General features: G+C 34.8%; 1 protein-coding gene across 1 annotated transcript in view; it reads left to right on the forward strand.

Moving 5' to 3' along the window:
* The window catches only part of ADGRB3 (adhesion G protein-coupled receptor B3), a 447,155-nt gene that overhangs the window by 196,550 nt on the left and 226,954 nt on the right, over positions 1–23,651 (forward strand). The window contains exons 7-9 of the mRNA XM_058835068.1: positions 4,985–5,086; positions 5,647–5,753; positions 20,537–20,731. Of these exons, the coding sequence (XP_058691051.1) occupies positions 4,985–5,086; positions 5,647–5,753; positions 20,537–20,731 (404 nt within the window). The remainder of the gene's footprint in view (positions 1–4,984; positions 5,087–5,646; positions 5,754–20,536; positions 20,732–23,651) is intronic.

Here is a 23,651-nt window from a genome sequence, read left to right on the forward strand (position 1 = left end):
TTGGTGAATTTATGTATTTACTTGATTAATTCCAGATTAGATTTAGTGTGCTTATAGAGACTATAACCTAAAGCACCTTTTAACAAGCTATGCTTCTGCAGACTAATAGAAATGAATTACAGATTTATTTGCCTCTAGGCTGACACTTACTGAAGAGTCTCAGATTTAACTGTAGAGGGTGGATAATTTACCAGAATTTTATAAAATTATATACAGATTGCATTCTATAATCAAGTAAAATTAGAAAGTACTATACAGAATTGTTTAAAGTATAAGAAAATTTCATTATTTGTATGCATTTCTTCCTAGCCCTAAAATAGCTCAGAAAAGCTATTTTTGTCTCGCTGGTTTCTTGTTCGATGTAAACAACTGAAAAATGTGAGAAACTAAAATGTCGATCCTTTTTCTTGTATTAGCATTGCTTTGCATAAAATGAGAGCCTCAGGTGTGTAGAACCATGTAATATTTTTGTTAAGGGTATGAAGCTGCACCTGTTTGTATCACCCAGAGTCTAGAGAGTTACAAAAAGTTAAATTATAGCTGCTTTAAACTGTGTAAGCAAAAGGCTAATAAAGCCTTTTCCTAATATAGTCACTGATGTTAATAAGATGCTTTGCAAACAGAACTGTTTCCTTGATAACCAAAAATCTTGCCTGGACATTCTGTATTACCTGAATTATACAAAATTTTCTTCATAGTTTCTCAGTGATTCTTTCAAATGGCTGGGGCATGGACTGAATTACTTTCAGCAGCATTAAGGGAGGAAGGCTCAGAATAACTGTCAGTGAGGTGGGTGTTCAAAGTGACACAGAGTCCCAAGGCAGGTGCAAAGGAGTGCTGCTTTATTCCAAAAACCCGGTCTTTTTAAGCAATTAGCCAGTTATCAGCTAGCTACATAGTTTTAAATCGTAACAAACGTAATTCAACTAACCACCATACACCAGGATGTGAACAGGAGATGGTTATGTAACTTGTTTTTCTACCTCTCATTCAGCTGAGTCACTTTCCCATAGTCCTTTCCTACTTAGCCAAAGTAGCAGGCCTGAGTCATGATTGTACAAGGCCTTCCCTTTGTAAGGTTTTGCCTATATGCAACCACCATCTGAAAATTGGTTTCTCAAAAAGCTTGGTTTCTGAACAAATTTTGAGTATCTTTCTTTGTTATTGGTTTTTATTCACAGCTATGATTTTTTAAATGGTTGTTTTTTCCTTTCATTGTGTAATAATCTGGGAAGGAAAAACAAAGATCTGAAGATATTTTGGGTTCAGTTGCTGCTTTGTTGCATCCCAAAGGTCTAAAGTTAAATTTCACTTTTAGTAGGTCAGCAGCACTTTGCACTCAAAATATTTTTCTGTGAAGGATAACTTCAGAAAATTGGAAACGAATCAGAGAAAGTAAAAAAAGCTTCGATATTTGGTAAGCAGCTAGTCACTCAGGAGTCACGGCAGAAAACTTACACAAGATGAATGAACACTATGTCTGTCCCATAAGAATAGTGGAGATAGCTAGATAACAAAAGAAATTGCATCTGATAAGGAGTTACATGGCAAGATGATCAGAAACTTGTAGAAGAATGTGTAAGAGAAATAAGGCAAATTCCACCAAATAAGGCAATTTCACCAAATTTGTCAGTAAAAATGAAGAGATGGGAGAACCAAACCCAAAGTAGCAGGTTACAGGATTGAAGAATTCTGTAAATTTATTTTTATAAAAATGGGACTATGTTCTTATGACCACTTAAAGAATATATCATGTTTCTACAATACAGTATTGATTTCCAGAAATAACCTAATTTCCTAATAGTTAAATCTGTATTAACTCTATACATGTGTCCAATATTAATGCTCTACCTGGATTTTACTCAAAAATATTCTTAGCATTTTTCTTACAAGCCCAATATAGGAGCACTTTAGAACAAAGTATAACTGAAAACAATGCTAGAATATCTTGTTAGTTAACAGAAAGACAAGAGTGCACAACAACCAAATACTAGCTAATCATCTCCTACTGGTGGTAGATATTTCTTTCACAGCAGTATTAGATAGATAGGACAGGACAAGGGAAGAGATTCAAACAATTCAAATGATATTCAGCTAAATAATAAAATTAAACCACAAGGAGGTTTTTTGGTCTGTGATTACAGCTCTATTCTATAAGACACCTTTTTTCCTTTTGCCTTTGTTTATTATAATTTTGCCTGTGGCATTGAATTAGGATTCAAGACAGGAGCGGTAGTTCTCCCACCATTTGAGCTACTGTGTGCTGTAGGCTAACTTGCCTCACTCTTTCGTTACCCATTCCCATATTTGTTATCTGCCTGTGTGGATGGTAAACTCTGTGATGCTGCTTGTGTGTCTCTTGCTTTGTGTGTTGTACTGAGCTTCCATAGATTCCAGATGGGTCGATTGCCTCTAGGAGATGGAAGTCTTCTCTCCAGTAATGTCAGAAGAAGACTGTGCTTCTAGACCAATGACTTTGTTAATGTTTGTGCTTAGGTGGGATGAATTCAGGCTTATCATTACAGGGGTGTAATGTGGTACATTTGAATGCATGCTCTGTGTAGGAAGATGCTGCTGATTCATGTCATGAGTGAAAGAGGCCTACCTTTTATTTGCCAGTGACAGCAAATTTTACCTCAGTATTTGCTATTTTCTTCTAAATTCTAGTAGTTCTCTCTGATTTTGTACAGCAAGCTCATATTTATCTGTCGGTGTGTTAGGAATTACTTGTGCCATAGTTACAGTAATACTTGAACTGGTCGTGAGAAGAGCCATCAGGATCCACAAGGCTTTTTAGCTCTGATATGGTACCACTCCACTGTGGCTATAATGCCTTCACGAGTGACATGGGTTGCAGCCTCTCAGATGCTTTAATGTGGGTGGATGCCTGATGAGTAAGCTGTGCCAGATAGGTTTTAGCTTTGGGAAGAAGGAGTTTGTTTTTATCTGCAGCATTCCTAGATCCTTGTATGAGGCACTAAAAGGCCAAGAGACCAGGGAAAGGTCTTTGCCTGGGCTAAGAAAAGCTTCCAAGTTCCAGCTGCTCCCATACCTCTTTCCTGATAACTCTAGATCTTGGGAGTGCCTTTTAATTTGAACACAACACACAAGTGCACTGTTCATATCTGGCACTAGGTTAAAGTTTCAATATAATCTTGAGTTCTGAAAACTAATTCAAAAGCACACTAGTAGCACACTAATATCCTTCCAAATACATGGGAAATCTCTGATATTACTTGTGTCTTGCTAATGTATAAGAGAAAATATGGTGTATTTAAATGTGCATATGGATGCATGTATATTTTTTTCCAGCAAAGAACCTCACATTTTACATTCAGTATGTGGAGAGAATAGTTTTAGTTCTGAGAATCAGCACCTAAAGTGGTGATTAGTGAACACCACGTTTGAAATGGCCACAGCTGCATAACAAATATAGTTCTCAGAGAGCTCTAAGCTCTAGCAAATTTATGTAATTTATAATATTACCTCCTTATTATGTTAATTTACGCTCCTCAAAACAGAACATTTCTTTTGTTTATAAGGTCATAATGGAATGGTAATTGCTTTTGCTTATGTCACCAGATGGCTTATGTTTATCAAAATCTGTTTTTTCCCAGTGTAACACTGTCCTGATGCATTCACTCTGTGGGCATATCTGAAGTACGGCTAGTATTCTAGATTATTAATATAACTGACTTTCTTTGGGCTTTGCCATTAATGGATCTCTTGCTTTTTTAGCAGCACCAACTGTCTTGATTTACGATTCAGGAATGCTGATGGTGAGGCAAATTTAGCAAGCAATTCTTCTGCCCAACTGTGATTCATATTAGTATTACTGAGCCATCTGCTAGGTATTCTTTGTCCTCTACAAAGAGAGGGTACAGCTTTGTGCAAAAGTTTACTCGGTTCCCTTGCTTACACTTCCATCAGCAGAAGTACAAAACAGGGAAGATGGACGATTTTATGGGTTAGATAATGGGATGGGCAAAAATCTGTAGTCTGTTCCTGCCTCTGCTAGAGATTTCCCGTGCAACCATGAGTGAATCATTGAATTGCTTTCTGCCTTATCACACCATCTGCTAGAATGAATTTCCTTTCTCTTTTCTTTTTTCTTGTTTTGTAACCACTTTGCTGTAATACAGCAAGGTTACTTTTTTTTTCTGGAAATACATATAATAATAAACAATTCTTGATTTTTCTCTGCTGAACTTGGGGTGAATTAGATTTTAGTAGCTAATATGTCAGTGTGTTGTGAGATGACTTCAGCCAGATGTTTTCTGTGCTAATCTAATTTACTCAAAAATCATAAACTGGAATCTACACTAACATATGAAGAGCAGAAGGAATCTGTACTTGTGACCATGTGAAAATAAAACATGAAGCATTTGCTAAAGTTTATTTTTCCCCATGCAGTTCTGTTACTACAAAATTGTGACAATATTTTTCCCTTTAAATGGTATTGCAATAACCAGTAAAAGGTTATTTTGCTTTATAGACACTCAGTCCCACATTATTGACTGTCTTAATTACCAACTTGTACTGAAACACATTTCAAAGAAATAACCTGGTTTTATAATAACCTTCAGAATATACAGCTCTCATTTAGTAAATTTAATGTTTCAACTGTCTTTTCAGAACTGAGTCTTTCACCTAAAGATTCGATTTTAGAAAAATCTTTACAAACTTTAGTTTAAGATTAAAATTATAACCTATCACAGTTTAAGTCTCACCATCTTCTGATAGTTTCTCAGTGTTATTGATCAAAACAGAGCAACAAGGGAAGACTCAAGCCTATTAACATTAACTGCAACCTAAAAAGTGCTTGCTGGGGAGAATAAAGTCATGGGTTCTATGAAAGAAATAGCTGTCACATATGCAAAATTTCATACACATCCTAGGAAAAAGTAGGATGAAATTGAACACTTATTTTTCTGATATAAAATATGTTAATGTTTCTGTTTAAATTCTCCTTTATAAATGACAGCACCTTATGAAATATGTCCTGAAGATTATTTAATGTCAATGGTTTGGAAAAGGACCCCAGCTGGAGACATGGCGTTCAATCGATGTCCTCTCAATGCCACAGGTACAATACTATTTTGAAATCTTATGATGATAAAAAGGGGAGAAATACTTTGCTTTGTGTCTTAGATAAATTATTACTAGACTCACATAAATATGCATGTATGTGAATGCATTTATACAAACCTGACAGATTTACTTAGCATATGCATGCAAGTACGCACAGGTACATATGCTGTCTCTTGAAGCTTACATATATGCCTGGGTCTGGGGTGTATGTAGATATATCTGTATATATATATATCTATAAACATACATAGGGGCATTGTAGCCACAGAGAAAAAGCTGACAAGAAACCAATTTGACTGGATCTATCAGGCAAAGTGATGAAAATGAGGGAAGACATAAAAATCTTTTTATTTCAGAAAACTGCTAAAAAGCAATCAGGAAAACATTGAAATGTGTTTCAGGATCTCATACGACTCTCTATATACCAATGATCATTGCATGAAATTGTTTCTGTGTGTGCCTTTAAACTAGCATAGAATATAGATTAAATAAGGTTTATTCTTTCCAGTTGCTCTCACTTATATAAATATTTTCTGTCTTCTTTGTGTCTTGCAGGCACCACTAGCAGACGCTGCTCTCTCAGTGTTCATGGAGTGGCCTTTTGGGAACATCCAAGCTTTGCTAGATGCATATCAAACGAGTACAGACACTTGCAGCATTCAGTAGGTGCAAAGTCAGCTTTAGTACTTGCTCTGTTTATTCATTACTAATCACTGGCGTAAAAGGAAACTTACTTATTTACTCTGAGGTTTCTGTTAAGCAATACCAAGAGGAAAACAGATCTGAGAAAGAATAATTTATGTTAATGGATACTATTTTGATCTTGTATAATGCTGGTGTTTGTGAAATAAGCCTTGTCTTTTCTTACTGTAGAAGTGGAAAAATGAAATCAGATTCCCTTCTTTCATGTTCACTATGTGAAATTTTTGCAGGGGTCAGAGAGAAGCCATAGTTTATTTGAAAATGAGATGTGAATAAATGAGATTTACTGGAAGAGCTACTTGCTGAGAATTCTGTAATACTGTGAATTCTTTAATTGCAGATTAGGAAGCCAAGAATATTTCTTTTTGCTATCAAATTTAGAACTTCACCTTCGAATGTAACAATAGGAAATTATTATAGGGTAAATCTATCGCAGTGTCTTGGAAAAGGTAAAGTAACACTAGATGAAGAAATACTATATGTTTTTTTTTCAAAAAGCCTAACAAAGTTTCTTTACAAAGCATAGGAATTATACAATTATGTACTGCCTAAACATGTTTATATCGATAGATGTAATACAATATGTATATTGCTTTATAAATATGTTACCATGGTATATGTTAGGTATGTTAGTTACCCTCTATGTCCCTAGCTGAAGCATTCAGCCAGGTTAATACTGTAGTGGGAAATGAGCCTTTGAAGATTCTCATGGACAATGGGTTTTCCCTGCATGATATATCCTACTGACATTCTTACTACTCTGCATCCTTTTCCAAAGGCCACTGCTCTGTTTATCATTCAGCAGAGGCACACTAATACAGTTTTGTGCTTCATAACTTCTCAACTTCTCAAGTGCAACACTTCTGTAACAGGTTTAAAATTCTTTGGTGGCTTGAAAAGCAGTAACTTGACCGCCATTCCTCAAATCTGGATTGCTATTTAGAGGAGATTTTGAGTAGTTCCTTTGAGCTGCATTTCTGTTTCATTAGACCAAATTTATTTGAGGCCTGGGATTCAGTTTCAGGGTAGGCCAAAGCAAGAATTATTTTTAAAATAGGACAGAATAGGTTGTCAAAGGAATTTTCCCCACTACACAGAGGCTTCTATTTCACACTGCTGCCTGCATGTTCATCTGTCCCTTTAGTATTCATGCTCAAAACCACATTAAGTTGGCTGTAATTTTTTTGCATCTAATAATTTTGGTATTTAACTCTGTTGCCACAATTTATTTGTTATGTTTATGCTAGTTTGCAACTCCAACTATTCAAAATACTGTTTCATGTTACTCATTGCTTTGACTTACCTGGCTTTGGTAGGCACTGGTAATTTTTCAAGAACTGCAAGTCTGACTTGAACAAGACATTTCTAACCTAGAACAGATTTATCTTTTTTTCTATATTTCCTTTTTGGAAAATATTAACTGAGTAAATTACACTGTGAAATATTCTTTCTACTGAAGAACATTTAAAAATAGGCAATGCTTCTTTAAAATTACACAAGCACCTAAGCATCTTTTTGCTGCACAAAATTTAAGTCTAGCTCATGTGCATACAAATTAAAGAAGAAAAGTGGACTTCTTTTATACTTGGGAGCTGTTCACTAAGAAAATTGGTCTGTGTTACATCTTTCTGCTTCTCAAAGTGAACAACACAGCATATTTAAAGAATCAGAGAAAATAGAGGTAAAGACCTATAAGGTCATCGCCCTGCAAATGTAGGCTTGTCCCCCCACGATACATATGTCAGTTCCATAAATCCCTGAAAATAGGGCTTTATAAGGAAGCTGCTGACAGACGGTGTTGCTATAATAAATATGTGTGCTTATGAAAGCATTTATGAGTTGTCTCAGTGTGTTTAACTTACCAATAAAGTTATTTTACCAGCTCAGACCAGGAATCAAAGGGGGTATCACTTAGTTTTCTAATAGTCCCATAAAATCTAAGCTGGATCTCTTTCATTTGTTATCTGAAACATATAAAAGAAAATTAGATGGCACAGTATTCCGAAAATGAAGTTTCTGAAGTTGTATAAAGCAGTTGTTATACATAAACACAATATTTAATACATTAAAGCATAGAATACAGACAAGTGCCTGTCTTTTTGCCCTCCAAACAAGCTACGTATCATCTAGGACCAGAAGTCATGTAGTAGAATTCACATGACACTGTACCTAAGAAAATATTATCTGAAGCAAAGTGTTCAGTATGATGGAAGGCAGAGGAGATTTCCTTGGCCATAGACCCTGCTAACCTGGCTACACAGGTGCTGAACTGGAAGCTTGCATTTTTACTAGTAAATAAACTTAAGCTCAAAAGCCATCCTTGTAGTCATGTGCACTGTTTAACTGTGTATGTGTTAGTTTGCTCACTGACCATTTCAGACCATACCAGTGAGCACTCTCCCAAGCAACGCCTACCATCCTTTAGAGGATAGCATAGCAGAGAGGCATTGTCAGCAGGCACTAAAAGCATGATTTTCTGGGAAGGAGGAGGGATAGAGAGTTTAATGTGAGGAAAGCACACTTCTTTGCTATATATAGTGTAGAATTTTTCCACACAACCACAGGTGATTGACCCCTGAAGACTGTTTCCTTACTGTATGTAACTACTGTAAATTCACTGCCTCCTGCAGAAAGCTTCTTGTATTTTTATAGTTTTCCCTATTACTCACTTGGAATTGACATGGGACAAATTTCAACCCTTAATAAGCAGTATTAAAGAAGCCAAAACACAGCTAGTGCTGTGTGTTCTTCAGCATGACTCAAGACTTGTACTGAGACCAACATGGTAGCTCTGTAAATCATACTAGAATGGCACTATATTTTAATCCTAAAATCCATTTGAAAGTCTTTTAAGTCTTTTTTTCTTTTTAGTCTTAAAATCCATTTATAAAGATGGAGAATTGTTAAAGCTAAAAATACACCCATAATATACTAAAGATAATGTACTTTGCCCATAATCCCCCAGCACCATGAAAAACATGGCTTTTTCCAATCAATTACAGAATGTGCCAGGCAGACTTACTGCCTCTACTGCATTCCCTGGAGCTTCAGATGTAGCTTATGGCCCCTCAGAGGAAGATGGAGTTGAGTTACATTGTCTGGACTCATGGACTGCTTTTTGATACATATATCAGTATTATGCTTAATATTCTATTGAAACAGTTTCAGAATAATTCCCAGTCTTAAATTATTATATCTCCCCAATATATTTTTGAGATGAGTCTGTACTAAATCTCCATTTTTTGTTGATGGAGAACTGAGACCACTTAAGCAGGAAATTTATCTCAAGTCTTCTGAATCAGTGCCTAGCCACTCTTCCTTCTTAATGTTCCTACATCTCCATGGGACAACTCGGAAAATCCCTAGCATAGTAAAAATATAACAACCACAGGGCCTCTAAAGAGACTATGCACTTGAACATGATGAAATAGTAGAGGGTGATGGTTTGAGCTGTGGAGATCAACACTCAGTTTATGTCTTTCAAGGGCACCATGTCCTACACGATAGGAGTTTGAGGAAACACAGTTAAGAGAATTAGGCATGTCAGCTGTGCTACAAATGTACAGCCTGTACTTCTGTTAGTTTATTTTACCTTGTGCACTATGGAATACAGGTTCCTTTTAAGCTAGGGATGATAATTATATCTCTTTGAATAACAGACCCAATTAGTCATGAACAATTTATCCTACATTTAGTACAAATCAATCATTTAATGAATTTAGCAAATAATGTTTGACCAGCTTATACAGCTGGTTGACTAATAAGAAAATTTATTCACTGAACATATTAAGGGAAAAAAATGCCCAAATCCATGAAATAAACCTTTAGGAAATTATTTGTTTAGCTCTAATAATAATATTTAAAGAACCTAATTAGGTTTATTCTTCCTAAAGCACTGTAAGTGGAAAATTCAGAGTGATAAATAGGTATACTTTTCCTCCTGGAATCATAACCTAGAGGATCAAGCAATAACTTGATGAGCAAAAAAAGAAACATAACTGATCGTATACCAGATTTTGTTCTGGTTTTCTTGCATTGTCCTAATGTATTTGCAGTATCTGCAGCTTTGCGTTAAGAAAATGTTCTTTGTCAAGCATGGTCTTAAATCTATTACCAGTCATTGTAGCTGATAAGAATATTTTTCCCAATTATGTGCAATTTGTTAAATGTATTCTTGAGAAAGAGGAAAAGACAATAAGAAAATTTTCCCTGTGTCTTTTTTATTGGATGGAGATTAAGTCATAAGTTTAATAATCTTTAGTGTCAGAGGATATCCTTTCTTTTGTTCCTTCTAGAAACTTCTTAGTCATGTGGTGGTCATCAGAGTTTTGTTAAAAGTGAGGCATTTCCTTCCTTTCTTTAATTTCATATTAAATTCTCAGAATTTAGATATTTTTTCCTTTCTGTAGGATAGACATAATTTGGGTTTTCAGACTGTTTTACCAAATCAATTACTGCTATAGCAGAAGGTATGGACCTTGATGAATCCTGTTCTCTCTTTCTGCCCTTGGCATATAGTTTCATTCTCTGAAAACTGAACTGCTTTGCTCTAACTAACATATTTTAATTTCTTTAAAGGATATCTGTTGCTAGCTTAATGGACTGTTATATGTAGAAAGGCAGATTAGATGATGATCTAATGACCCAAACTTAGTCTGTATAATATTATGAAGTATGTTCCTCATTGCCCATTATCTTCTTTTGATCTGGAAGCAGAAAATGATGTGCCTAATTATTTTACATAGAATTGTCTACTTTACTCAGTACTTGGCTAGTTTGGACTAGTGTCTAGGTGTGGCTTGAGGTTTTTTTTTACTTTTATTTGGATAAATAGGGTAAAATCTTACTGAGGATTAGAATTTATTTGTACTGTGACCGAGTGACAGAAGGACCAAGAATAGAATCAGTGATTAGGATCCCATAGGCCTTCTTCAGATGGTTTCCAAGAAAAAAGAAAAAAGACTGAAACACCTCAAATAAAACATTTTGCTTTCATGTGCTCTTAAAACCTATCAAATTTGGTATGTTACAAGCAATAAGACTAAGAAGCAAGACCTCAGAATCAGGAATATCCTACATTATCATGCTTCCTAGAAGCACAGATAAAGAATTCTTCATCTATTCATAATACATTCTATGGATAATAGCCACATAAATTAGAAAAAAATACAGCAAAATAAACAAAACAAAACCAAAATAAACAAACTGATCCAAGAAACAACTCACCTCATCCCTAACTGTCCAAAATCTATCAACCAGTAAAGAAAATACTTGAATGGGGCCTAATGAAAAAATTAAGATGCGTATAAAATACTCATGGTGTGGAAGAGTAATGAGACTTCACATTTTATGAGCTTTTTAGGAATTGACTATTGAAGCTTTTCTGACCATTTTTAATGAAAACCATTAATATATAAAATTTTACCATTGAGCTTTAGAAATTGATTTTGTGAAAATTGAGGAAATACTTGAATACATAGGTTATTTCTATTTTCTACTCTGTTATGCATTCATACTAAGCAATAGGATTTATTGAATTACAAAAAAAAAAAAAAAAAAGAAAAAATAAAGATAATCTTACAAGGGATAAGGGATCAGCTTAAAAAGGTATTAGTAATGTATTATTGTCTTATCACACAGTGAAATAGCCCTTTTGCCTAAATTGAGTTTTCCTCTACATGTCTTTTGGATGCTCCGGTTTAGAAAAGATTTAAACTACACTCATAAATAACGAGGAAGACTGTTACTAACAAACTTTTTTCCTGAAAGACATCTCCAATAGTATCAGAAAATCTTTACTAATACAGACCATTTTGTAAACCTGTGTAGTACAGTTTCTAACCTGGATGATGAAATTCTGTATTTAGTTGCTGTGATAAAAATGAGGCAGTAATTTAACAGAATCATAGAATGTTTTGGATTGAAACCATCTTAAAAAACATCAAGTTCCATTCCCCCTGCAATAGACAAAGCACATTCCTGAAAATCAAGTCCCTCAAAGCCCCACTCAAACTAGCCTTGAACACCTCCAGGGATAGGGAATCCACAACTTCTCCAGGCAATTTGTTTCAGTGCCTCACCACATTCACAATAAAGAATTTCATTCTAGTATCTAATCTAAACCTGTTCTCTTTCAGTTTGAAGCCATTCCCCCTTGTCCTATCACTACATGTTCTTGTAAAAAGATACTGGAAGACTACTATATGATCTTTCTAAATCCTTCTCATCTGAATAATCCCAACTCTCTCAGCCATGCCTCATAGGAGTGGTGCTCCATCTCTCTGCTCATCTCCATAGCCCTTCTCTGGACTCACTCCAACAGGTCTATGCCCTTCTTATGTTGCGGGTCCCACAACACAGTGCCACTTCTAGTGGTATAACACCTAATATCACATGCATTCATGCAAAATGGGCTGCTTTTTATCAGAATGTTGGAAAACGAAAATATCTCTTAACTCTTGAGAGTTAGGAAGGAAAAATCTACATATGAATTATCACATTGATGTCAAAATATTAGCAGTTAGAAAGGAGCATGGGAACTTATGCAGGTGAATCTTTACATACCAAACTAATATTATAGCCATAAAAATGCATTTCTGCTGCTTCTGCTCATACTACAATTTTGTTTCAACTTTTTCCACAGCAGCTTTATTCACAATTTTGCAAGTGCTTGGCTAAAATATAATTCGATAAAAAGAGCTTTGAGGTGAATAATGATTTGCTCAGCTGCAGCTCATTAGAGATGATTTTGTTTTTCCAAATTATATTACAAGGGCAGCGTATCAGCCTGTCCATGTACTCCTCACTGAAATGACTGCTGTACTCTGGGGAATGAAAGGCTTCCTACTAAAAAATTTACTTCTTCTTTTTTTTGCTAGTTTAGTGCTTCATTTCTTTTTATATAGCTGCAGAGCAAAGCAGCCAGGCTTAGTTTTATCGATTTAAATGCAGGGGCCTCAAAAACAACATTTTTTTTCTTCCTCAGTCTATACTTATATTGATATATGCCAGCTATTCCTCTTCACCTTCACAGCTTTTGATAGGCAGAGGTGTCAGTAAATGATCTGCTTTCTTTTCCTTGATTCCCTTGTAAGGCCAGAATCTGCAGCTCTGTTTTGTCACTTCCGTTATCTTGTCTGGAGGATGATAAACTTTTCTCTCATCAGAAAGCAACTGATCAAGAGATTGTGAGAGGCAACGGTTTTCTCCTGCCTCACTAATATTTTCCCATTCTACACTCAGAAGTAGATTAAAACTTCAGGGGAAAAAAGCGAATGATTTTGGTATCACTGTTGATTTGATGTTGAGGACACTCTACAACTACCTGAAAGGAGTTCTCTTCTCTCAGGTAACAAGTGACAGGATAAGAGGAAATGACCTCAAGTTACACCAGGGAAGCTTTAGACTAGATATTTATTAGGAAAAGTTCTTCCTGGAAAAGGTTGTAAAGCCCCAGACCCTGGAGATATTTAAAAGACATATAGATGTGGCACTTGGGGACATGATTTAGTGGTGGATTTGGCAGTGCTGAGATAGCAGCTGGACTCAATGATATTGAATCTAAATAATTCTAAATAATAAATAATTTTATGATTCTATGATCTTGCCAACATATACATGCACCTCGATCTTAGAGATCCTATACAGTAGGAGAAAACCATTTCTCTGTTTTTCTGCACCAGCACATCACAGCTTAATTCAACCTGGAGAGTTCATTTTCTTCTTTCTGCTTTTGAATATCTGGGGTTTTTTTAATAGCCAAAGAACCCTACTTATTAAATTCAAATAAAATCCCTAGGGTCCATAATAATTTTTACATGTCTAGAACAGACACATTTACCAAAGATTAATATGTGTGTTAAATGAAATGTGCTCCTCTGTTTGTGGCTTCTGTTTGTGTCTTCTGCAGTACTGAGCATCTGAGTGTTCCCTGATCACATTGATATTCCCAACCAACCAAGAAATATTGCAGCCACAGGTGAACTTCACTAGGGTATGGCCAGAGGTAAAACAATAGAAAGCCATTTAAGAGCTCAATAAAGAAAGATTTCATCTAATTTTCCCATGAAGTCTACCAGAACTGCTGGAACCTTCACTTCAACTGAATGTTGCACTAGCTGTGAAATGACTGAAATAGTTTAGCTTGGCAGCAGGAGACAAAGAAGTGGTCACAGCATCTTACACTTAAAATCATTCCCTTGCTTTTTTGTCCATTACTTCATTTTCTGCATTCCCCCACCATGGTTTTATTAAGTATATGAGGGTCAAAGGATTTTTCTCTTGCCTATTACTTTATGCAGCACACCCATGCAGAAATTAGGGCTCCCAAATTTCCTTGAAAAAAACTTACTGGTTTGTCCTGCAAATAAAAATTAGTGCCATGGAAATTACTGTTTAGAAGTAAAATAAAATAAGTATTAGTTAAAATCAAATATACATTTCAATTGAAGCCTTTATCAGAGGTTTATGATTTAGGGACATTTACTTACAAGGATGACCATGTAGCATAAAAAATGAAAGACAACTAAATTGCTGTGCATCCCTTTGTGACCTGTAGCCTCAGCCATTCAGTCAGTATGGAAAACCAGGAGACTTTACCCCAAGCAATGTTATGTCTGTCATAAAATGAAAACAACCCTCTCAGAGTCATCATTCTCTTTTTCCTCTCAACTCTTGCTCTTGTCAGGTTGCATTATACATAGATAACACAAATCTTGAAGACATGCCCTCTGGTTAAAAACAGAAACAACAATAACAACAACAAGATCTCTCACACAACATGCCAACGTGAGCAGGATTTAATCACACATAATTTGAACATTTAGGAGCAGTACTTAATAAAATAATACAAGCCCTGGTCAACAAACAAAAAAAAAATAAGTATAGGGAAAAAAAAAGGAAGTGATATGTTCAATGATTATTCATCCCTAATCCCAAGACTTGTTATTCTACTGGGAGCAGTATCCATGAAAATGTTTTGTTGGATCCATGCACAAATCAAAATACTGAAAATGTATCATTACTTTCTCTATGTTACCTATTTAGTGTCTATAGCTCAAGGGTTAGAATTGACAATATTGATGATGATTACAATGACGATTTTCATTAAAAAAGGAATTATGTAATGGGCTAAAGTGATAAAAAATCTCTTGAACAACATAGTAGGAGTCTTCTTATGAAAGAGGGAAGAGGAAAAAAGTACTGAGAATGAAGCATTCCTCTAAGCTGTTCACATTCTTCTAAAAACATTTTTGACCTTGACACATACTAGATATGTTTTCTCAAAAATTCTTCTATAAACCTGATCACATATGGAAGAGCACATGCAATTTCATCTGTGCAGATAATCAGTTTTCCTGAGATTGATGCCTAGACCAGCATAAGATTCTTTGTAATTAATCCACCTTATTTCCTCTAAAGCCAAATCCCTGTTTTAAGAAACATTTTGCTTAAAAAGTATTTGGAAGTGTATGACAGTGGAACAACTGTTTCAATATAATGAAGTAATCCTAATTTTTTTTTAATCTATATACATCTTGAATAAGTTCCTTAAAGCTCTGGGTTGTAGTTGTTTCAGCTGAGTGCACAGAGGCACAGATTGAAGCAGTTTCTGCAAAAGCTTGGTTCAGAAGATTGAACACCATGATTGTATAAATGCAGGAAGGATAAAGTTCAATTTCAGGACAGTCCTTAAACTTGGACTTTTCTGGTTGGGCTAAATTATAGGAGGCTTTATTCAGGGTTTCCAAACTTTTGCAGGGATGTGTTACAGAATTACAGAACTGAAAGAAAATTCATGAGATCTTCCAGCCCAAACCTGTGTCCTATCAGAATCAGCTATGCTTGTGTTACTCCAGCTTTTATTTTTCTTGGCTGTTATTAAGGCTTCCAATATGGAAGTCTGTGTAGTGTGTTCAGATAAACTGTACATCCTTCCCTTTAAAGTTGTAAAGTTCTCCTTAATTTATATCCTTTATCTTCCCTGACACAATGTATACAAATTACTTTTTCCCTTTACTTCTGTACACAAAGGGAATATATGATTGCCTTCTTCTTTGCACAAAATGTTTATTTAATAGTGTGTTATCATGATTGAAATTGAGACTACTAACTAATTTCACTGATGACAAAGTGGAAAATTACTTTGTATTACTTGAGCCACCTCCTTCATAAAATACTGAATATATAGAAATTATCTCTTGCATGACATTAGCTTATAAATACTTGAATGCATAACTGAAGATGCATAGCCCTATCTTTAGACCTTACTCTGTTTCTTTTAAAAGATGGATGAAATTATATTCTCAAACACTGAAACAGCCTGAAAATAGACAAGTAAATTGTAAATACTTAATTATATTGAGGGAAAATAAAGTTCTGTGCCAAAACAGTTAAAGGACTGTCTTTTGATTATCAGAAAAAAACAGCCTGTAAGGAAGATTTTGTCAAATATAAACAACTTTCTCACAGTGACATCACATTAGAGGTGGGGTGTGAATATACTTACAATTTCTACTTTTAAAGAGCACTATATTTTACAATATATTAGTCTTGGATTCTGAAGCTGAAAAGAAAAGTGGTTGCAGATTATGAGAATTTCCAGGATATATTTTTATTTCAGATGATCTTTGCTCACTTTTATGTAATGCTTAATAATTTGGTTTTTTATAGTTCCCCCATCATAAAATGTATTAATGACATTGTCAGTAATACCTGGCCATGAATCCAACATAATTTTAAAAAATAATCAGAAATGGTTGATGGTGTAGTTACTCTTCAAATTAATAATTCTTTTCAGTCTTTTATAAGTTTCTTGAGGGTTCATTGTTTTCTGTCCATTTAAACCACATCTAGCTGTTAAGTTTGCAGTAATTACTATGCAGAAATAAATTGCACTCCAAATGCTGGCGGCTTAGGAGATCTGACTTTGTTAAGAGGCATTTTTATTATATCATACTTTCTGATAAATCGGGGGACAAAGGCAGTTGGACCCCAAGTCAAAGTCCAGTTAAACATTTCAGTAATTTTTCAAGTATGCAACCATACAGTGCAGGCAGATCAGGGCTGGGCTGACAACTGAAGTGTCAGTTTAACAGCTGCTTCATTTCACTATCTTTCGGCTCATAAACTTTATTTTTAATGAGCCTGCCTGTAAAACCACTAAAAAATGACCTTCACACAGAGAACTGCAAGGACCTAGAGTGGTGACCAAAATAGCTTTATTTGGCAGTGCATAATATCACAGTGACCATAGCACAGAAAATCCGCAGTATGGTCAGAAAGACATTATCCTGACTACTGGTGAGAATATGCTGTATTTTCATGTACAAAGATTATTGTGATAGCTGTGCAGTAATTTACTACCTTTGACTTATACTAATCTGAACATCTTCAGTGGCTTTAGTGGTATTGTGCCAGTTTACATCAACTGAGTGAATGGCCTGTGATTCTAAAATTGTGTTTAGTAGTTGTAAGCTGTCTTACAGCAAGAAAATGCATTATATAATAAACAGATAATAAAGAGGCTGTTAATTTTCCTCTGCACATTGCTTGCTGGTCTTAGAAAAAAAAAATCTTAATTAACTCTAATATTCACCACTGTTCTCAGCCAAACACATTGCAGCCCTCTGTTTTGCTGTGCTGTTTCTAAGGATATGCTGCTAGTCTAACTTGAGGCAGTGCAGGCCTGGAGAGGTAGCTGAAGACTGGGGAAAGGACTTTCCATGTTGGAGCTTGAGAGGATGAAAAGAAAGGTGCTCTTGGAGCTGTGTATGAGTGGTGTGTATGAGGGAGAAAGATTCCTTGGGCTGGGTAATTGAGCTTTCTGGGTATGTCATTTAACAAAAAAAAGGGTTCCAAACTGGGCAGTAGTTATTAAGAGCCAGTAAATTCTGAGATGTTTTGAACCACCTGCATCACAACCGAGGCTACTTTAGAAGCAGTAATAACTTGGTCCTGTGATATTGTGGGCACTTGCTAGACCTTTTTTATTATTGTGTCCAAAGAGCAACCAAAATGTCTTTCTGAAAGCACTGAAGGCCACATGACAGTTCCCACTTCTGCTGTTAGAGATGTGCAAAAAAATGAAAGTTTTATTTGTCTGAAAGTATATATAAACAGTCATAAGTAAGACCATTTCAATTTATTATTTGCATTCCAAAAGCAGCTGAGGCCAAGACTTCTGTGGGCTTTGTATGTCCCAAAACCATCAACAGCTTGGCCCCTGCCATCTTTAAAATGTGAATTTAAAGTTTTGCAGGAGCATGAAAAAACAAATGGGAGGTAAACATACAGATGAAGCAAAAGAAAGCAAAATAATGCACTACAAAATAACTTACGGAATAGTTCAACAGCCTTCCCTACCAGTAAACACTGGTACTGATACAGTGTAACAGTACAGAAGTGTTTTTATGAGAACTGATCAATTGCTGTTATTACTAATATTAAAAGAGCATCTTTTTTTCTCTCTTAAATCCTGTCTTCAAGTTGTGTGATGCCTTTCCCACAGTACATTCTGAGGCACATGTTAGATTTGGGAGTTCACCTGTATGGTCTGCTATATCGTCTTTTATGTTGTATGTCTTTTGGGCTTGACTAAAGGTATGCTCAGTATTGTAAATCCTCAAAATCTGGAAATATGTTCTGGTGTAAGGAGCAGGTGGATGGGGTACAGCAAAAGTTCTGCTCTTTCGTGTTACTGTGCTGGCTGATGCTCTTTTCACTTGCTACTGAGACACAATGTGTGAGCAGATGAGACAAATGGCAACATTTCACAGGAAAATTTCTCAGCAAAAATGTACAAATCAAACGTGTGTTTGCTTTTATGTGTTCCCAAGAAAGTAGTTCATAATGTTATGTGTACAATATCAGATTCCTGAATTTACTGAAATTAATTTCCTTCCATTCTCACACCTTTTTCTTCACTATTATTCTCCTACACAATTGTATCCAAAATCTCCTTCTACAAGGAATAGAAACATCATTAAATTATTTCTGCAAGCAAGCTTCTTGCCTGATTATGTATTGCAGTATTCTGAAGACTAAGGGAGGTATTTCTCCTGAAATATTTGTTAAAAGAATGCAACCAAACAAATAAACCAATTAATGGTCTCCCTGATTTTTTTTTCTAAATATTAATAATACTATTTATGCTTGTACCTCGTACTGATGGTATAGAACTCCTGTTTGTGATGCATGAGGCAGGTATTCTCCCAAGTCTTAAGTATTTTTCAGGTTTTGTCAATGCACTTGAGGCCCATATCAATCCCCAACTGCTCTTAAAGACAATTTAAGGCCATGGAGAAAGCCTGAAACAGCCACTTTGCCCAGCCCCAGCTGTATTATATATGTCTAGTTTATCTGACAACTGGTTGAGAATGTAACCAAAATATGAACCAACAACAAGAAAACCCCGTGCTGCTTAGAATTAGTATGTCAGAGGGTGATTGCATTTTTGAAATTGCTTTCATGGGAGTTATTTTGAACCCTTTAAAACACTTTATATTATATAGTGTATCCTTATATATTATTTTGTATAATGAAGGCCTGCATATTGACACAAAGTTTCTGGGGAGATCTGGAAATGCTAAAAAGTATCTTTACACTCTTCCTGTTATCGCAGAATCATCAAGGTTGGAAGAGATTTTCAAACTGTGCTACATTAGTATTTTTTCCCTCTATATGCCAGTTACGAGGCAAGAGAAAAAGCAATTGAAAATACATTTTTAAAGACTGACAACATTTTTGTTGCCAGTTGCATAGTATTTTCAGCCCTCCTTCTTAGGGTGAGGTCTGTCTGGGTAATTCTCTTCTATCTAAAAACCTTCAAACTCAAGATATTTTATGAGTCTATGATATTTTAGTTTTCAATTCAGAAGAACTTGTGTTTTTATGCATAAATTATTATATATATTTAAAAATAGGTTGTTTAACACATGTGCTCTTTCTTTTAGCCTTGTCTGGCCTTATCCTATCTTTGTGATACTCTATGCTGAGTCAGCTTTGAGACCTTTAGAGATCCACAATTTCAGGTTCTTATTCAGGAGGGTACTTCTAGCATGTTTGTTTTGGATCACTAACCCTGAACACATCTGCTAGGAGAGCTACTGCTCAAGTATGTTTTTTTGACAGATACACAGGAGCTGTTCATAATTTAATTTGCATTTCTTGGATAACGCAAATAGGATTGTTCCAAGTTAACACCTTTGTGCTAGTGCTACAGAAGACAGCACCATAATCAGCTTCCAACTAAACCACCTGTTTTGCATTGACTAGCCAAGCTGGGCTGGCAGAGGTGAAAGGTCTACTCTCCTACAGTAAATTAGATTATAACAAGTACTGCTTGAGCATTTATTCCTTTCAGCTGCCTTAGTTAAATGCTGGGCAGCTGTGGTTGTACAGATGTTACTCTGAGGAAGGGCAGTTCCTTGCTGCATCATGACAACAAATTAAAGCTGCAGTCCAGGCCATGGAGTTCCAAGAAGAAAATGTGTGAAACACAAGAAGTTCAGAAGCTTTCAGCATAAAATCTATGATTCTCTGATTAAAAAAAAAAAAAATACTTCTATAACCATAGACTACTATTTTGCCCTTTCTTTAACAGGTATTTTTTTTGTTTTTTTTTTTTTTTTTTTTTACTAGTTTTAACATTTAATATTTTAGCCGTGTTTAGAATTTATCATACGTTTTTCTCAGTAAAGAGAATTATTTTCTGATAATGTTTTTTTTTTTTCTTTCGGTGCAGATTAAAGAACATCTTGCCAAGGGTCAGAGGATGTTGGCTGGTGATGGCATGTCCCAAGTAACCAAGACATTATTGGATTTAACGCAGAGGAAAAATTTTTATGCTGGGGACCTTCTGATTTCCGTGGAAATTCTCAGAAATGTTACAGACACATTTAAAAGAGCAAGTTATATCCCTGCATCTGATGGTGTGCAGGTAAGAGAAACATTGTAAAGGTAATATTTCAGTTGATGGAGTTTATGTCTGTATATTGCAGTGTACTGCATGGCGACTGTTTTTCCCCCTGAGGAAATTAAAGTCTTCCGCATGATAGACATAACCATTCCTCACAAAATGAAGATCCAGGTGTAAAATAGGAAGAAGATTGAGCTACATTTAATAAGGCAAATATCCAAACTAATGCAGCAGGTGAAATATGTAAAATACTTTCTTCATAATATTTCAGTATCTTTGTTTTTCAAAGTTTGATCTGATTGATAGGAGGTGTTGGTATTTTTTGGCACTAAGCATTTCACTAGTGTTCTTCCAATTCATTTCAGTTAGAAACTAGTTCATTTCAGTTCAAATTCCATCCACAATGTTGTGTAATTCTGGCATTGCTTCTTCATTTCAGATAAATAAAGCTCATTAAAAGTGCATAGGAGTGATGGATACTACATTTGATATAAATTTTTATTTCATATGTTAGATTAACTCTTCTTGTTCAAGAGGACAAATAAAATGCTGTCAGAGCTAAAACCACTATAATTATTTCTACATATTGGGTTGCACAACTCATTGCATAGTATTGGTGAAAATAAATGTGACTCAGGACTTCTAGATAAAGATACTGGTTTTATCTGATATCTGAAAATTTTAGACACTTCTCAAAGATGGTAGATTATGGAAAAAGAATACTAAGAAGGCAGATGTGTATAATATTTACTAAAAAGCTTAATGGTAATTTATAAATTACTAATTAAGTTATTAATGCAGGTCATGTATTCGTATTTGTGTAAAGGTAAGCATAAATTGTAAACACACTTGGCAGATGAAGGGAGATATCTGGAAAAGACATTTTTTCACTCATCTTTCAGTCTAGTTTTCAAGACTTGCTATTATATTTTCAGTTTTCTAGTTTTTCTATGCACAAAAACAATTAACTTCTACAGTAAAACCATAATTTCTTATGTTGTCCTGTAGCCAGTTGAAAATATTTTTTTTGAAACAATGCTTTTCAAAAAATATATTTGCTGAACAATCCTTCTTGTTTTTATTGAATGGGAGTCAGTATCTAGTTGGTAATGGTTTTACTATAAAGTAGGATGTTATTCACGAAAATTCTTCATGCATTCAACAGTCTGATAGCCCAGTGTGACTTCTTCGTGGTTCACAGGCACTACAATGTCTTTGTTAAAACCAGTCTTGAGAAACTGCTTGATACAAGTGGTTTTGTTCATGGCCCTAGCAGATCAGGTCATTTGCAGTTTACATTAGAAAACATTTGATTATTTTCCCACTGATGATAGTGCCAAAAGTTTTGCTTAATTCTGAAATGTAGAGCTGTTTCCAAAATTCTAATAAGTATTCTGGCAGAACTTGACAATGTTATTAAAAAAAAAAAAATTAATCATTTTAGTTAATAATTTAGAAATAGAGAAATTTAAAAATATAAAAATTGGTAAGCCACATTTTGAAGGATTCCTCAAGCCAAAGAAAAATAACTATTTCAGTATTTGCATGCCTAAATACAAAGAGTTCTTTAATCCCAGTTAAAAAAGACACTCAAATACCAAGACAGAAAAAAATGAAAATACCAATCCCCCCCCAAAAAAACAAAATCAAAAACAAAACAAAACAAAGAAACCACAACTGCCAAACAAACAAACAAAAAAAAACCCTTGTCAAGCTAAGGTAAAATAAATTTTAAAAAACCAAAAACACAGTATTCATCATAGTGAAATTAGAATAAAGCATGTGTTTGGCCCAGGGGATATATTAAGCATTACTTTTACTGACTAATGATGATATAAAGTGAAATCCTAGCTCAGTAACAAATGTTTAAAATTTACTGCCAATTTCTGAGAAACATGAATTTTTCAATATGTAAACATATGTTATAGTCTACCATACACTGGAGTATTGTATTTATTTTTTATTTTCATTAAGGCATACTTTCATACTTCTAGCTCATCATCAAAGTAAGTGACGAAAAGGTAAAAATTAAAATTGCATGAAAATACTTCTTTATGTATAAGCTTAGTGTGGTGTTCTAATTACATTCTATTTTTTTAACTAGATAAAGAGTAGAATTTCTTAGTTGATGGATTTTGGTTTTAAAGAAATTATCAGAAAAGCATAAGTGGGGTTTAAAATCAGTAAAAGCCGTAATTTCTCATTTTGTGTGATGTCAGAAAAGTAGGTTATGACAAATAATGGGCAACAGTATTTTTTGAGATCCATACAAAAACACTTGAATTATGAGAGTTCTTGAGAAAGAAAAAGTATATATGTCTGAATGTATTTGTTTCTTAAGTATTCCATTCATCTAGATAGTACTTCAAAAATGCCTACGGTGTCTGGTTTATATCCAGTATTAATATTCATGGATAGTGCAAAAGTTGTGATTCAGAGACTTCATAACAAAATGATCAGAAAAGGGAGATCAAATTTGAAATTTTCCAGCTAATTATCCAAAATGAAGGTGCTGCTGCCTCGTACTGCACTGAAAATGCTGCTTGTTTAGGTAGACAATACCAAGAGCAAAATAAAGTTTTTAAGGTATGCATATTTAGTGTCAAGTTATTACATGACTCGTTTTAGTTTTGCATCTTTTAACTGTTTTTTCAACAATATCTGCGTATACTTGCACATGCAATGTCAGGAACAAAAATAACCATTTATGACACAGTTAAACAAGAAGGTGTCTTTGATCAGTGATTGAAAATATCAGTACAGTAGCAGAAACTATTGCAAGATGAGTCATTTAATTCTTCTGCAAGAAAGGTTTTTACATTTAATGTGGGAATTCTTTAAAATACCCTCTGTAGGTACACTGAGGCTATGAGACTTTATACTTATGTGAAAATTATTCTACTAAGAAGAAAATACAGATTTTAAATCAACAAAATCAATA

This window comes from Poecile atricapillus, chromosome 3 (genome assembly GCF_030490865.1).
Source record: "Poecile atricapillus isolate bPoeAtr1 chromosome 3, bPoeAtr1.hap1, whole genome shotgun sequence".
NCBI classification, from domain to species: domain Eukaryota; kingdom Metazoa; phylum Chordata; class Aves; order Passeriformes; family Paridae; genus Poecile; species Poecile atricapillus.